We start from the raw sequence: 15,380 nt of genomic DNA, 5'->3' as shown, positions 1-15,380 counted from the left end.
GTTAACCGCACTGAAGAGCTCACATATAATGAATCCTTCTGATGAGTCCTTTTGCAGTGTAACTGCTCTGACCTCGAGTCTAGCAGCTTTTTCCATTTCATTTTCTTTATGGGTTTTGGGGATGCTTGTCTACAAAGCCCCGATTAATTCCTATGAATACTTATTTTCAAGGGCCACCTGAAGATCTCTGTTTTAGGTAAAACTTGCAGCATTAAACCTCTGTTTCCTGTTCTTTACTACTCTTACTTCAGATTCCGTACTTGGGGTTTTGCTCCTGTGAAGAACTGGGAGAAACTGGAATCTGGCAGCTGAGGGACCCACCCATCCTTCCTCTCACCCATGGACCCACTGGGGGCTTCAACTGGAGAGAGACGTTGCTACAAGACTGAGCCACGCCCCGAGGAGGGAAACAGGCTTTGGGAAGCCTTGGGGAGACGTGTCTTGTGTGTTTAGTAACAACGAAGAGGTCTGCACCACGCTACACGTGACAGCGCAGAATAACTTAGCCTACTCCCTTTCATGCTTTAAAATGCTCGTGATGGAGACTGTGTGCATAAGAAAAAAAACCGGATTCAGAGACAAAGCTCATTCTCCCTGGACTCTTTTCTGGTTAGCAAGGCTTTTGGGACTTGTCTTCCTACGTTGAGGCACCTGCTACTGCAGAGGCTGTAGCCTTCCCTCCTCCGTGGCCCGACCCCGCGGCTCCCGGAGGGAGGAGCCAGCCCGTGGAGGGGTGCCGGAGAAAGAGCAGGTGCGGCACCAGCCGGAGGGACCGGAGCTGCCTGTGAGGTGGTGGGATGCCCTTTCGAACTCCATGTTCCAGTGAGGCAAAGCCACGCTGAAGGGTTCTTCTCAGGTTATCAGAAAACGTGCCGGTAGAGAGCTGTTCTGAGGTTACACTCCGACTGCTGCCGTGGAGACGACCACAAGGGCGTCCAGCTCCGACGCTGCCCAGAGGGCGGCAGGGACCCAGCTCAGGCATCCCGAGCCCCTGGCCACGCTCTGGGCAGAGCCATGCTCTGTGAAAGGGCAGACGAAGCACTTTTGCTCTCTGAAGCACTTGTGGACACTCAGGAGGAAGTAAGTGTGTGAAGTAGTCAATTGTAGGAACAAAGAGCTGAAAACCACGAAGTGGCTGCGTGGTCCGTGCTGCCACCAAAGGAGCCCAGCGCTTCTGACGGCCGTGCTGCTCGTCCTCGGCCCTCGAGTCCGGACTCTGGGAACCAGTTAAGGAAGCTGACGCTTCCTTGAAAGGATGTGCGTTACATACAGTGTTGGAATGAGCAGAAAGCCCATTCTTGTGCAATATGGACATCTGCAACCGCGCCGGGGCAGGGCGGCGTCCGCTCACATGCAGTGCACGTCAGTCATGCCAGGCCGGCCACAGGCGCCCCAGCTACACCAGGGATGTGCAGACCGAGTCAGGGAACTAACTTAAGTGGTGACAACTACGGTCGCACTGCTACTTGAGCTGTCATTTTTGTTTGCTTTTCTAGGATAATTTTAAATATGTAGCAGAGCTCCTTAGAGGCAGTTGGGAGAACCACACCCTGTGGCTTCCCTTCAGACCTGCTTCCCGGATTTAGAGGGAGTTTATTAAAAAAAAAGAAAAAAGAAAAAAAGATAATCAAGTTAAAACATCAGTTGTCAGCGTCTGTTTGGTTGTGTGGCCAGCTGAGGGCCGCGGGCGGCAGACGGCGGCCAGGTGCGGAGCAGCTCACTGTGTGAGGATGTGCGCCACACAAAGGGAGCACCAGTGCAAATCAAGTCAATAGATACGGTAGCATCGAAGAAGCTTCGAAACCCACGTGCATGAAGCCTGGTGTGTGAAACAGGTCCACGGGCCTGTTCGACACAGGAATTTGATGAGCCTTGAAACAAAGAGGGAATGTGTGCTGATCAGCTGGAGGGTTCGAGAGGGGTTTTAAAGTCACTTAAAGAAATGTGTCGTGAATTTTACATTTTAAGAAGCAAACCTTGATTTCTAGCATTGTGCAAACAGCTTCTGAGTGTGGAAGTAACTCTATGCTGACACCATTGGTTAATATGAATGTTTTAATCTTCAAATGGTGACATATTCATTAAAGGGCTGTTTTTTATCCTTACTCTAGGAGAGCTGCCATTCATTCTTCTTTTTTTTAAATATGCTTTTATTGATTTTAGAGAGAGAAAGGGAGAGAGAGAGAGAAACATCAATGAGAGAAACATCAACATTGAACGGCTGCCCCGGCACACCCCCTACTCGGGATGGAGCCCATGGCCCGGGCTTGTGCCCTGACCGGGAACCGTAGGGAACTGCTGGCTTCTAGGTGCCAGGGCCAACACTCAGCCTTGGAGCCACCCTGGAGGCCAGTCATTCTTTCATCCATAAGGGCATGAGCCACTGCTCAGGCAGACTCAGTGTGTATTAGCTCTGCACATGCCCATGGCTTCAGTGCCCAGGAGAATGCCCGGGTCCCTCCCATGCGGCTCCTTGGCAATAGCAGCATGTTTTGGGCTGTGTCTGTACTCACACAGAACCAAGTTCCGATGGGCTCTCCTCCCCCTCCCCCTGGGGTTCTGAGTCCCAGGATGGACTGCAATCCACTGCCTTTGGTCCAGTGTGCACGGAGCCTTGGGCTGTTGTCTGCATGAGCAAAAGGAGGCAGAGACTGAAATCATTCAGATTTCCCACCTGAAATCTGAATAATTCAGGTGGGAAACCTTGAGTAAACAAAGAGTTCATTCCTCGGCTTTAATTATCCAGATTATTTTTCAAAATGGCCTGAAAATCTGAATTCACATTAAATTCTTTTTCACATTTATTTAAACAACCAAACTTAAACTCCAAATGAGAAATCCTTTGGAAATCATCTTGAATGTATGTGTAATGAAAGAAACATGATTTCATATTCATCCCAAAATTCTGGGCTAATATTACAACCTGAAGTGCAGGCTGGTTATTTTTGATCTCAGCCTGATGCTCTCTAAGAACAAATGCTGATTGAGGGTTGGGGGCAGAGAGAAGAAAGGAAGGGAGAGGAAGTGCCCATCAGAGCCAGATGGCTCCTTGCAGAAGGCATTGTCTCCTTTAATGTAGAAAGTACCTGAGACAACCTGAGGGGACGTTAACGGGAGGGTTTCAGCCAGGCTTGAGAGTCTGCAGCATTTTGCTCTAGTGCACGCGTCCCCTCCAACACCCCAGTACCACCACGCGTGGCTCTTGGTTTCCCTGACTTACAGCCACGTCTCTCCTGGGGGACAGGAGTGACGGCCCGTTTTCCTGCAGTTTCCTCTCCAGCTGGTCGGTAGCCAGGGCCTTGGGCTTCACCCCAGCTCACAGTGCCGGGTACAGTGTTTCCATTACATTTGGACCCACAGAATCGGAATGGCTGATTAAATGGCCATCTGGTGGCTGAAAGAGGACAGTATTTTTCACCCTGTAGTGAAGGGCTTCCAGCAGTTTCTACTTTTTATTTGAATTATACTTTAACCAAAGAATTATTTTTAAATAACCTTATATTTGAAAGATGATTTTGCAAAAAATAAATAAAAATAATATTTTCTAGAGTGATGTCAGTTTGATAAATCACTGTTGCTAATTTTCTTGCATTGTAGGCTGATGTGGTATTTGGAATGCATCCTGATTGTCCTCCAGTTGTGTTTGGCATTACCATCATGGGTCTTCCTACTAGTGCATTCGTATTAAACAAAGCCTCTTCTTTCACTCGCCTAGTGTCCTTGTCTCTGAGGAAGCGTCCAGTGTAGTGAAAAGGGCGGCGTTCCGTGTAGCCTGGGCACCGCCGCCCAGCGTTCAGTCGGAAGGCATTACCGATTGATCGCTCCTCTGAATTTACTCTGATGTGTGTGCGAGCATGCAGACAGCCGCCTCTGACTCTCACAGGCTCCGTCACAGCTGCACTGTTCCACGAAGTGCTCAGATGGTGAGGGACAGAGCTGTTTGCTTTTAAATTGTAATCCTGCCCCCGTGAGAACCCAGGGCACGAGCTGCCCGGCCAGGAGGAACCAGACTGGCCTAGGAAGCTGGGGAAGGAGCGAGTTAGCGTCTATTTAGGTTAATGTTCACTTTACAAAGGTGAAGGGGGGTGTTTCCTTAGGTGATGGAAGATGCTTTTCATCTTTAAAGACGGGATTAAAATGCGATTTGCTTTTCTTTAATACTTCAATACATTGAATTTTTCCTAGGAAAGTGACTAGCTATTATGAAAAATCGTGGGAAGGAAAAAATTGCCTCTATAATATACGTAGAAGAAATAACTTGATTTTTAAGTACATGTAATATTACGCTCAGTGTATGTAGGTTTAAAATTGATGAGCAGTCAAGCTTAATATACAATTAGTTCTTATAAATGTGTGACATGGTGCCACGTACCTGCCAGCACTCCTGGAAAAATGAAATTTTGCAGCTGTTTATTCTTGGGCACTGGGGAAACGTGTGCTGGCTCTCTCTCTGATTGCCACTCGAGGTGAGAATAGCCACGTATTTTGGTGATGCCCAGACCAGCCTCAGCCTCTGCTTTCAGAGGTATATTGGTTTCTTCCTCGCTGAGGGCTGTGCTATGCTGACCAGGTGCATTCACTGGAGGAAGGAGGTCTCTGTGAGACAGAAACCACCCCTCCCCGCATCACCAAGTTCCTGCGAATGCCTGTGGCACCTGCGTGCTCCTGCTTGGGCTCCGCACGCAGCTCTGGCCGCTCCGGCCACGGGCCTCTCCATCGCGCGGTCCTTAGCCGCTTTCATAAAGGAAGCTGTCCTCGGTCGACCCAGAGCGGCCTCCTTCAGTGCTGAGTGGTCTGCGCTCCGTCGTGTGTCCGCTGTCACTGTGGTCACTGTTGTTTTGTAAATGTCCGTTGAGAGTGTGAGGGGCCAGGGCCACCGGCTGCTGATGGAGACGGAGGACGCTGGGCAGCACAGAACCCGGTCCCTTCAGGTCGGGCGTCCCGGTGAGTCATCAGGCTGCGGAGATGGAAACCCACCCCCGGGTGGGAGGCCAGCACCAAAACGCTTCCTGCCCACGTGGGAGCGTCTGGCCTCACCGCGGCCCAGCCTGGAGGTGCCTCAGGAACCGTCCACAGAGTGGAATGTGGGTCAGAGAGAAAGGAAACGAGCCCCAGCAGGCGCCACGCTGCCCAGAGCCACAGACCCGGGTTCCACACTCACTGACTGTTATTGCCGATGCTGTTACAATTGTTCCATTACTAGTTGCTGTTGTTCGTCTTTACATAGACCCCGTTTTTAAAGTCATGATATGTTAAGCATAGATTTTAAATAAACCATGTAGGAAAATGTATGCCCAGGAAATGATGCCCATTTTCATTGACACAACCAGATCCTACCCTGGCAGGGCTAACATCCTGAGGAGATGTGGACAAAAGGGACCACACACCAAGCCTGACGCGCTCAGGGAGGCCTGCATGGCCGCCTTACACACTCAGAGACCGGCAGTAACCACAAAGGATGGTCTGAAATGAAAACTTTTTAACTAAAAGCAGTGATGGTGGGTAGTCATGTCCTAGGCTGGTATCTTCCCTGACAAAGGTCACTCTTTACCTTAACTGAGCCTCTTGTCTTTTTGCATCTACGACAACATACTGGAATGTGAAAACAACGTCCCTCTTTCTGGACCCCTCAAAGCACAGGCACTGCTCTGCAGAGACCACACCTCCCCTCATTGTTATTGACTTCATTGTTCACTGTTAACTATCCTGCACCCACCTAAGCAAAAGAGGTACCTGTCTATCATTTTACTTTTTATCCAATCCTAGAGGTTTCCCTGCTTTGATCTCTCCCTCCTCCCTAATCTATCACCAATGGATTTCCTGTAACCCACCTACCTCTCCTCCTTTGACTGTAATGTATAAAACAAGGTGAAAAACTGCCATTCTCTGGAGCATCAACCCAATCTGTTGAGATTCTGCCTCCCGACAATTGTCGACAGTTTGGCTCAAATAAACTCACGAAAATTCTTCACAGGTTTGAATGTTTCTTACGTCGACAGAAACATAGCAACTTATGCTCACATCTTACAAAATACCAAGCCATGTTTAGCCTGTGGCTGGTTCTTAGCTGTTCTCTACGTGACAGATCCCCAAACTCACTCTGCCCTTTCCCGACAGACGTAAAGCCTGCCTGCAAACAGAGAAGATAATGAGTCAGTGTGCTTTGGATTGGTTTAAGCTAAAATAAACAAAATGTTTTTTGTTTTGTTTTTTAAGTTCAGGACCAAAAAAGTCTACCTTCTGAAGAGATAATAAAAAAAATTCTTCATTTTGCTAGAAATAAACGTAAACCCCAGATGGCTTGCTCCTGCCATGAGAAGCCACCCAGGCTTCCTTAGCGTCCGGTGCCCTGGTGTTGACGGGCAGTCAGAAGCTCTGCACGTCACTGGGGAGGAGCCTCCTGTCCCAGAGAAGAAGTCAGATAAAGCTGGGTAATGGCCCTGGCTTAGCTGCTTGCTAGATTCCTCAAATTCCTTTCACCTTCATAATGGGCACATGCTGATTTTTTCACCATGGTCGTGACTATCAGATAGGACAACGGATATAAAATACCTCCTTTTGTTCCCATGGTGAGAGGTCCTTGTCTCCACCAGTTCCGAAGAAAAGGGACTTTCTGAGACTTGCTCAAGAGGGGGAGATGTTGGGAATGCGATATTTCTGTGGAAATCACCCTCCTGAGTTTCCAAGGTCCCATTTCCCTTAATTCCCCGAAGGAAGGTGATTAGTTGTGGCTTCAGCAGAATCTCTGTTCCATGTTAGGGGGTATCCAGCCCAGCGTCAGGCTAGTTTAGCTTGGGTTCCCCACTGCAGTCCATCAGTCCATTGTGTGTGAGCCTTGGTCCACACAGCTCTGGAGGAAACAGGGGCGATTACAAGGTCAAAGGAACCAGGAGCCAAGAATGAGCTAAAGGAGAGGGAGAATTTCTGTGTTTGGGGCATTATGTATTCCCAAATTTTCACGGGCATGCAGTGGCCGTGCCCACTCTGGCCATGACCCCTGTCCCCAGGTCTGACTGACAGAAACCTTCCCCAGACACCACAACCTACCTGCGCATGCACCATCTCCCCTTAGGTGGACCCCTCCCCCAGGGACCTGCTGGGAATGGGCCAGTGGTTCCCTGGGGAGTGAAACTGCAGCTTCCTGGAGAAGCTGCCCAAATGGCCATGCTTATAATGTTTAGCCTCCCTTTTGCTCCTTTCCTATTATTAATAACTAGCTAATTGCAATGGTATCAGCCCCCCACCCCCCTTTAAAGAGAAACTAGCTTCTTTGTAATCTTACAAATGGTGACTGAATGAAGGTCTCTATCTTCTTGTAATGGTTTCATGCTGTCAATGGGCATCGGCCTGCCTATCCCAAGGCCCAGAGGCTCTCCTGTGACTGACAGAGGGACAAGGGAGCACATGGGATGGGAGAGGGATTTTGCAAAATCCAGGTCAGTCTGGGTCCCTGGGAGGTGGCATAGGCAATGTCAGAGGATGATGTGCTGGACAAGCTGCCATTTTTGGATTCTAGAAGTGACCAACTCGACAAGAAGGTTAAAAGGCATCATTAAAAAGTGAGGACACTTATAGCAACTGAATGTTTGGTGACCGGTAACAACCCATGTGACGAAGGGAAAGACTGACTTTACAATGTTCCAGATGAGGCCGGAGAAGGGGCTTCACTGCAGGCGCGCGTGCCACACCTTGCTGAAGCCCTTCTGTCCACCATACTTAACTCAAATGAAGCAAAGGGAAATATTCTAAGATTTCCCCATCAGAAACTATGGGGCTTTTCTGTCTGAACCATGTGGGCAGAAAAGGGAAAGCAGTTTCAAATAAAGCCAATAGGCCATCCGCACGTCATCCACTCAAACATACGTCCAAATCATTGAGCCTCACTTCAGGAGAGGCGATGCAGATGGCTTCTAACGTGAGGCTTACACCAGGTGCACCAGCAACCAGGTAACTAAGGACATAGGCACACAGTCTATTAAAATAGACGGACACAAACCACAAAGGTTAATACACATAGCAAATCACAAACCAATTTATTAGACGTCCAGGTGTAAGGCTGTTGCTGGAATGAAAGCAAGCAGTGACATTCTGAGGGGTCCTCTGTAGTGAGAACATCTCTGTTGTCATCAGGTGCTGAGACCTCAATGGCACACACAGACACAGCCTTAAAAGCAAAACATTGAAGACAGTTAACGACACTGGAGTACAATAGCCACCAGTGAATATTGTGATTTTCATTGAGACACAATTTTTCCTCTCTAAGATTACCCTTATTTTCAAAGAGACTGTAATAAGTCCAGTTCTAATTTGGCCTGATTATTTACATAAACACAAGAATAGCAACTGATCAAATCAATCACACAGGTGCTTTCAAATTTGCTTTGCTGGAATTTTTCATAAGCAATCTTTAGACTGAGCTGTAGTCAGCACCTCAGGGCAAAGAAACCAAGCCACAGTTGCCATAGGCTTTGCCTGTGATACCTGTAGGTTTTGGTTGATTCCTCAAGTCCTCGAGATCCCCCTAATGCCTTGAGGTTCCTTTCTTGCCATCTTTCAGGAAAATAACCTTCATTCCTTACCTGGAAAGATTGCCATGAGCCATGTGACCAGACAAGGCATCAGGCCATTTTTGCAATGGACTTTGATTGGCTTTGAAAGTCAACCTTAATTCCTTAAGGCTTTCTGGTGACATCCGTAGTCCATACATGTCTTTCTCAGACATGCCATTTCAGTCAAAATCTTGGTTAATAAGACCACATAGTTTAAAACTGGTCTTATTGAACTTATGCAAAGAAATGTGTTGCCATGACTCTTTTATTGTGGGGAGGACAAGAAGTGATAAACCAAAGAACTTATATATTTACTAGAGGCCCAATGCACAGATTCGTGCACTGGTGGGGTCCTCGGCCTGGCCTGCACTCTCTCGCAATCCAGGGCCCTTTGGGAGATGTCAGAGAGCAAGTTTCAGCCCAATTGCCCTTGTTCCTCTGTCAGTCACAGGAGAGCCTCTGAGCCTTGGGATAGGCAGGCCGATGCCCATTGACAGCATGAAACCATTACAAGAAGATAGAGACCTTCATCCAGTCACCATTTGTAAGATTACAAAGAAGCTAGTTTCTCTTTAGAGGGGGGTGGGAGGCTGATACCATTGCAATTAGCTAGTTATTAATAATAGGAAAGGAGCAAAAGGGAGGCTAAACATTATAAGCATGGCCATTTGGGCAGCTTCTCCAGGAAGCTGCAGTTTCACTCCCCAGGGAACCACTGGCCCATTCCCAGCAGGTCCCTGGGGGAGGGGTCTGCCTAAGGGGAGATGGTGCCTGCACAGTGAATCAGGGTGACTGGGGAAGATAGTTGCCTATCAGTGAAGCCTGGGAAGCCATGGGTTGGCTAGAGTAGACAGGGCCATTGCAAACCCACCAAAATCTGGGAATATATATTCCCCCAAACAAAGGAGTTCCTACTCTTGCTCACTCTTGGTTCTTCAGGTCCTTGGACTTTGCACTCCCCTGTGTTCTCTCTGTAGCCACATGACCCACGGCCATGCAGACCCCACACACAGTGGATGGTGGACTTCCTGCAGCAGGATGCACACTCTCAGCTTGTCTGATGCTGGATTGGATGGTGCCCTCACACGGAACAGAGATTCTGGAACACTGGCTTCTTCTCTGCTGGAAGCAAAATGGGAATTCTTCTTGGCAGGAAGGTGGTAGAGGGGCCTTGGAAACTTAGGAGTTTGGTTCCACAGAAATAAAGCTTTCTGTAGGTCTCATTCTCCTGTGGGGGTCTCCAGAAATTCTTATTCCAGCTGTACCCCAAGAGCCCCACTTCCACTGATAGCAATACTACATGTTAAGAAATAAATAATTGCTTTTGCTGCAGCCAACATAAAATTATACATATAGCCACTTTCCTGTCTGTGGGGGATATCAGGGACCAGGAAGGAAAATGTCCTCATTCATACTGATATTACTTCACTATTCTCCCCATTAGTTAGCTTCTGTAATAGAAGAGGATGGGAAAAGTGGGCGGTTGACTTCTGTGGTCTGTCTACGAAACTGTCATAATGACTTACCATCTTCCCTTCATATAACTCTGCGTAGTCTTAAGAACACATTCTCATTTGATTCTCATCACCATTTTACAAGTGAGGATATCAAGTATTATTAACTCACTGTATAAAACTAGGATCTTAGGTTGTTGATTCATTCATCCTTCTACAATACTGATTGAACACTATGTTCCTAGCAGGGTGGCAGGCTGGGGCTACCATAGTAAGTAAGAAAGCAGTGTACCTGTTCTCATGTAGTGGACAGGTGGACAATGAACAGGTAAATAGACAAGGTACATAATTACAGCTGTTGACCAATAATGCTGTTTAGGAAAATATCTGGGTCATATGGTAGCTTTGGGAGGTTTGTGGGACAGGGGGAACTACTTTAGATAAGATGGTCAGGTCTGTTGTCCCCAAGCAGGTGGCACTTACACTGACAGGTAAGGCTGAACAGAAGTGGGTCATGGTGAAGAGCCAAATGAGGAGGCTCCAGGAAGACAGGAAGTGCAGAAGTTTCCTGTAGAAAGGAGCTGGCTGGGGTAGAATACAAGAGTTAGGACATTAAAGCTTAGGGGGATGGCACAAAGTGGGGGAAGTGAGGTTGCAGAAGTAGGCAGACCCGAAGACACGGGGTCCTGTACACCAGGAATCCAGTTGCCTACAAGCAGAGTCTGGCCCACAGCTGGTATGTGTACACCCCACAAACAAGAATGTTTTTACGGCCTGTGTTTGTATGGCCCACAATTATAATGATTGAAAAGTATCAAAAGAAGAATATTATTTTATGAACCATGATAATCATATGACATCCAAATTCCAGTGTCTTTAAATAAAACCTTATTAATACACAACCACACTCATTCATCTTCATATTGGCATACTGGCTATGGCTACTTCCAGGACACAACGGCGGAAGTTAGCAGTCAAAGCCATAGGGCCTACAAACCTTGGCTCTTTACAGAAAAAATGTGTTGGCCTCTGTGTAGACCAGGATGAAGCACTGGGAATTCGTTCTCAGCCCACAGAGTCTGACGCAGACCCAGGTTTGCCTGGCATAACAAATGAATAGATTGGTGGTGTCCACTGGCTGGCAAAGTGACAGCCAGCACTTTCTAAGTACTTTACCCGTGTAAACCTCTTCCATCTCCTCCATGACTTATTTAGCAGATACTATGATTAGTCCCAATTTACCGAAGTCGAAGCTGAGTCTTAGAAGGATTCAACACTTTGCCCAAAGTCACATGGCTGGTGAGTCACATGGCAGATTTGAGCCATGTCAGCCTGGTTCTAGAGCCTGGATTAATAGTTTAAAATATTTTCATAAATAAATTTTAAAGAAAATATCACAGAACCCTGTGGCCCCTGAGGGACACAGCTTGGAAAGCACTGCTCTCATCTAATCCCTCATTTGTGGATGAAGACATGGAGGGAAGTCACCTGTCCGGAGAGAGACCTGTGAGCCGAGACTCGAAGCCGGTGCCTGCTGTCCTGTGTACCTTCTCCCAAACCACAACGTCCTCCTGAAACCAGCCTTCACGTGGGTTCTGTTTAATTAGACCAAGTCCTAGCAGATCCTTGGGAGCAGAAGCTCAGGTCCCACCCTTCTCCAGGCACATCTGACCTGCAGGGCTCTGTGGGGATGAGGGCAGCCCCGGGCCTTTGGGGTCTAAAAATGAATGGAGAGTCCATGTGCCACTGAGCAGGCACGTTGGGTACCGTGTTTATTCATTCCTCCAGGTCATCTTGTACCGCGGTTATTCTCCCCGTTTTATGATTGCGGAAACAGAGCAAGAGGAAGCCGTTTGCTCGGGGCTACACGGCTGCTAGTGGCAGGGGCCAGGTGACAAGTCTAGTTCTCTCTGCTTCCTACCCGCCTACTCATCCCACTGAAGTTCTGCTGATCCTCGGAGGGCTTTCCTCAATCAATAACCAACTCCAAAGGCTGCTGCTCCAGCTTAGAGACTCCACTGGCACTTTGTGTAAGTCTATAATAGCCCCCCAAGTCCCGGCACTGGGGGAACTCACCCTCGCAGCCCCTGCTGGGAAGTGCAGGCGAGCCCCTCCCGCCCAGGCCCGGGGGAAGGCCACACGCTTGTGACAGAAGCCATGAAAGGGCAAAAAGAAAGTTCAGGCCTCTCTCGTAATTGCAACAGAAAACCAGTAACTTCCACCCAGGGGAAATCCCCTGTTTTTTTTTTTGTGGCCCCTGAAACAGTCCAACTTTCACCTGCTTAATAAATGTCTCCTTTTCCTGTTTGTTTGTTTCTTCTCAAGATAATCTACGTTGACCAAGGTGATGATGGGAAATAGAAAGGAACTTTTTTTGTTTGTCTAAAATCTGTCCCCACGACACCACCCCACCAAGTGTTAACTCCCTATTAGCACTGAAACATGGCATGCGAACTTCAGGCCACAGGGACCAACATGACAAATGCCGTCCGCTGCCAGGCCTCCCCCATACAAGGTGGCCAGCAGACATTTTCCCATCAGGAAGAAGGAAAAGGTCACTGGCTGGCCACTGTGCCCCCCATCTTTCCCTCCACCCTGCGAGGCAGCACCCACGGCCGCTGCGGCTGAAGAGTGGGTCTGAGAGAGTGGGAGGGACCGTGAAACCACAGTGCGTGTCATTCACAGCCCAGCTCGCAGCGTTTCCCCCGAGAACCACTTTTATTCTCTGAGTCCAGTAAACTCTTGTGGTATTTGTCAAGTTTTCTGACAAGCTGAACATCACTGTCATGGGTGAAAAGACACACTTCTCCTTGCCCAGGGAAGGCTGTGGTGAGATTCCCTGTGATGCTTGGGTTAGAATGATAAGCCAAACACCCATTCAGGTTTCAGAGCGTAGTGAGCAGTGTCCCTCTCTCCCATGGGGAGCTCCTTCATGCGCTCCCTCACGCGCTCTGTTCCCAGTGCCCGGGTCAGGTGCCTGGGTCCGAGGCTGCAGGGAGGGGTGCAGGGGTATGGAGGGTGCTCCGGGGGCAATATCCATGAAGGGAGCAAGACCAGGCTGGGAGGAGCTGAGCTGAAATGCAGTCCCAACAGCCTCACCAAACCGTGGCGGGAGCTCTGAGCGGGAGCCCTCCCTGTGCTGCCCCTCCTCGGGGCCAGGAGCGGGCCTTCAGCTCCATCCCCGACACCCCTGGAGGGGACACCTGTGTGAGATGGCTCTTTCCCAATGAACGCAATTTTCAGAGAGGAGCCCAGCTGGCATGTCTTACCTGCCCAGCCACCAGGAGATCAAGAGACAGTCTGGGTGGCACATCGAGTGTACACCCCAAGTGCCAACAAGGGACCATGCGTCACCTGATTTAACTACTCCTGCTCTCCTTGAACTTTCCCTCTGAATTAAGGGATTGTTATGAAAGCTAATGTGGGAGAATACAGTTTTCCTTTATCTAAAGTCTTCCTACAATTGCCTCAATGCAATAGGCAAGAATTAAAAACTGTACTATGGCAAACAGCCTAGAAGCCACCTACAGGCGAAGGGTGAACAAACTGGGGTGTACTCACACACCGAGCCCTGACCCAGCAGTGAAGAGGGACCTGCACATGCTCCTCATAGATGAGCCTTGGAATAATGACGCTGAGCGAGGGAGCCAGGCCAGGGATGCTCACTGTGGGAGTCCGTCCACACAACACCTACAGAATTAAAGCCAGCCTTAGTTCAGAAGGCAGATGGTGATTGTTTTAGGAGGGGATGTGGGGAGGGCCAGAGAGGATTAAAAAGGCGGGGGGGGGGGGGGCTCTTGATAGGTGTATGCGTATGTCAAAACTTACCCAATTGTACAATTCAAATATGGACAGTCCATGATGTCTGTTATGTCAATACAAGCATTTTAAAAACAGATATCTTATGGAAGGGACATGCCAGGCCTCAGGGACACTCAGGTGAGTAAGAAGCAAACTCTGCTTCCAGGGAGCTCAGAGTCTAGCCAGGGAGACAGATGTGTGTTCAACTAAATCTAATGCAAATCAAAATAAAACTGGTATGATATCAAGAGAGAAACGATCACAGGGCAAAGAAAAGTAGAGCATTTTTTCTGGGAGTAGAGAGGAGCTAACTTATGCAGTGTTTACTATGTGCCGGGCACTAAAGTATATTAGCATCTTCAGTTCTCCCCACAGCCATATCTGGGTGCTGTCATGACACCTGTTTCCCAGGTGAGAAAGCTAAGCTGTGGTTAGGAATCGTGTTCTTAGCCACTGGTCACCACTGCGCTCTGAGAAGTGCCCCGCTTGACCTGGGCTGGGAGGGTGAATAGTCTCCCCAGAAGAGAGGCCGCTCTTGACAGAGAGGACAATGGGAATTATGACCCAGTGTCCCTACAACTATGCTTGAAATATAGCACGAGTTTCCTGTGGGTGTGCACTGGGGAGTGCAGAAAAGGGACTGCAGGGAGATTGTGGCCAGGGCTGATGGCCTTGAATGATTGGCTAGAGCAGTGATGGCGAACCTATGACACGCGTGTCAGAGGTGACACGCGAACTCATTTTTTGGGGGTGATTTTTCTTTGTTAAATGGCATTTAAATATATAAAATAAATATCAAAAATGTAAGTCTTTGTTTTACTATGGTTGCAAAGATAAAAAAAATTTCTATATGTGACACAGCACCAGGGTTACACGCCGAGCTCAAAAGGTTCGCCATCACTGGGCTAGAGAGTTTGGACTATGTCCTTCATGCAAAAGGAAACCACTGGGAGATTGGACTAGAAGAAGAATATCAAAATGGAGCTTTAGAACGGAAGGCGAAGAGAAAGTCCACCTGTTTGCAGTTAGATGAACACCTGGTAAATGTCATGTGAGTCCATTCACAGGTATTGCACTGAAACTATATTAAATCAATACATTTGGGATGGATTACACTGTACATTTAAGTTTCAATCTCAGACTATTTCATTCTCTGGTCACCCGAGTCCTGTATTCCTTGTTTTCACCTATGTTTCTGTACATTTTTTCACTCAACAGAAAACCACAATTGGACAATAGAGAAATGAAGTGAACCTTTTGCAAGCCCCTTGCCTAAATTTAGTTCAAAATTGGTGCTACTCCACCCCCTGCCCCCTCACAGGTTTTAATGAAAAGTCCTATGATGGCATTTTAACTTTGTTTCATGTAAAAGTGATTTTTTACCTCCTCACAGACTCAATTACATGATAAGCTCAAGGTCTGAAAAATCAGCCACAGCGTGTGCTGCTGAGTCCAGGACGTCCCGGACACCGACACGCCGCGGTGGCCCGCCTGGGCTTTGCCTGGGAAAGTCCGAACACCCGACACCGAACAGCACTCCTAGGGGGAGTGTGAGAAGCTGGGCACTGGCCCTGGT

The 15,380-nt window shown here is 48.4% G+C and overlaps 1 protein-coding gene across 1 annotated transcript in view; it reads left to right on the top strand.

Annotated features, from left to right (window-relative positions):
* The window catches only part of UBASH3B (ubiquitin associated and SH3 domain containing B), a 137,357-nt gene extending 135,260 nt beyond the window's left edge, over nucleotides 1–2,097 (top strand). Inside the window, exon 14 of the mRNA XM_081113655.1 lies at nucleotides 252–2,097. Coding sequence (XP_080969781.1) covers nucleotides 252–389 — 138 coding nt within the window. The 3' untranslated portion in view covers nucleotides 390–2,097. The remainder of the gene's footprint in view (nucleotides 1–251) is intronic.
* The last annotated feature ends 13,283 nt before the right edge of the window (nucleotides 2,098–15,380 follow it).

Source organism: Myotis nattereri, assembly GCF_964212035.1.
Source record: "Myotis nattereri genome assembly, chromosome: 19".
In the NCBI taxonomy this organism is placed as follows: Eukaryota; Metazoa; Chordata; class Mammalia; order Chiroptera; family Vespertilionidae; genus Myotis; species Myotis nattereri.
This window is presented reverse-complemented; position numbering and strand designations above follow the sequence as displayed.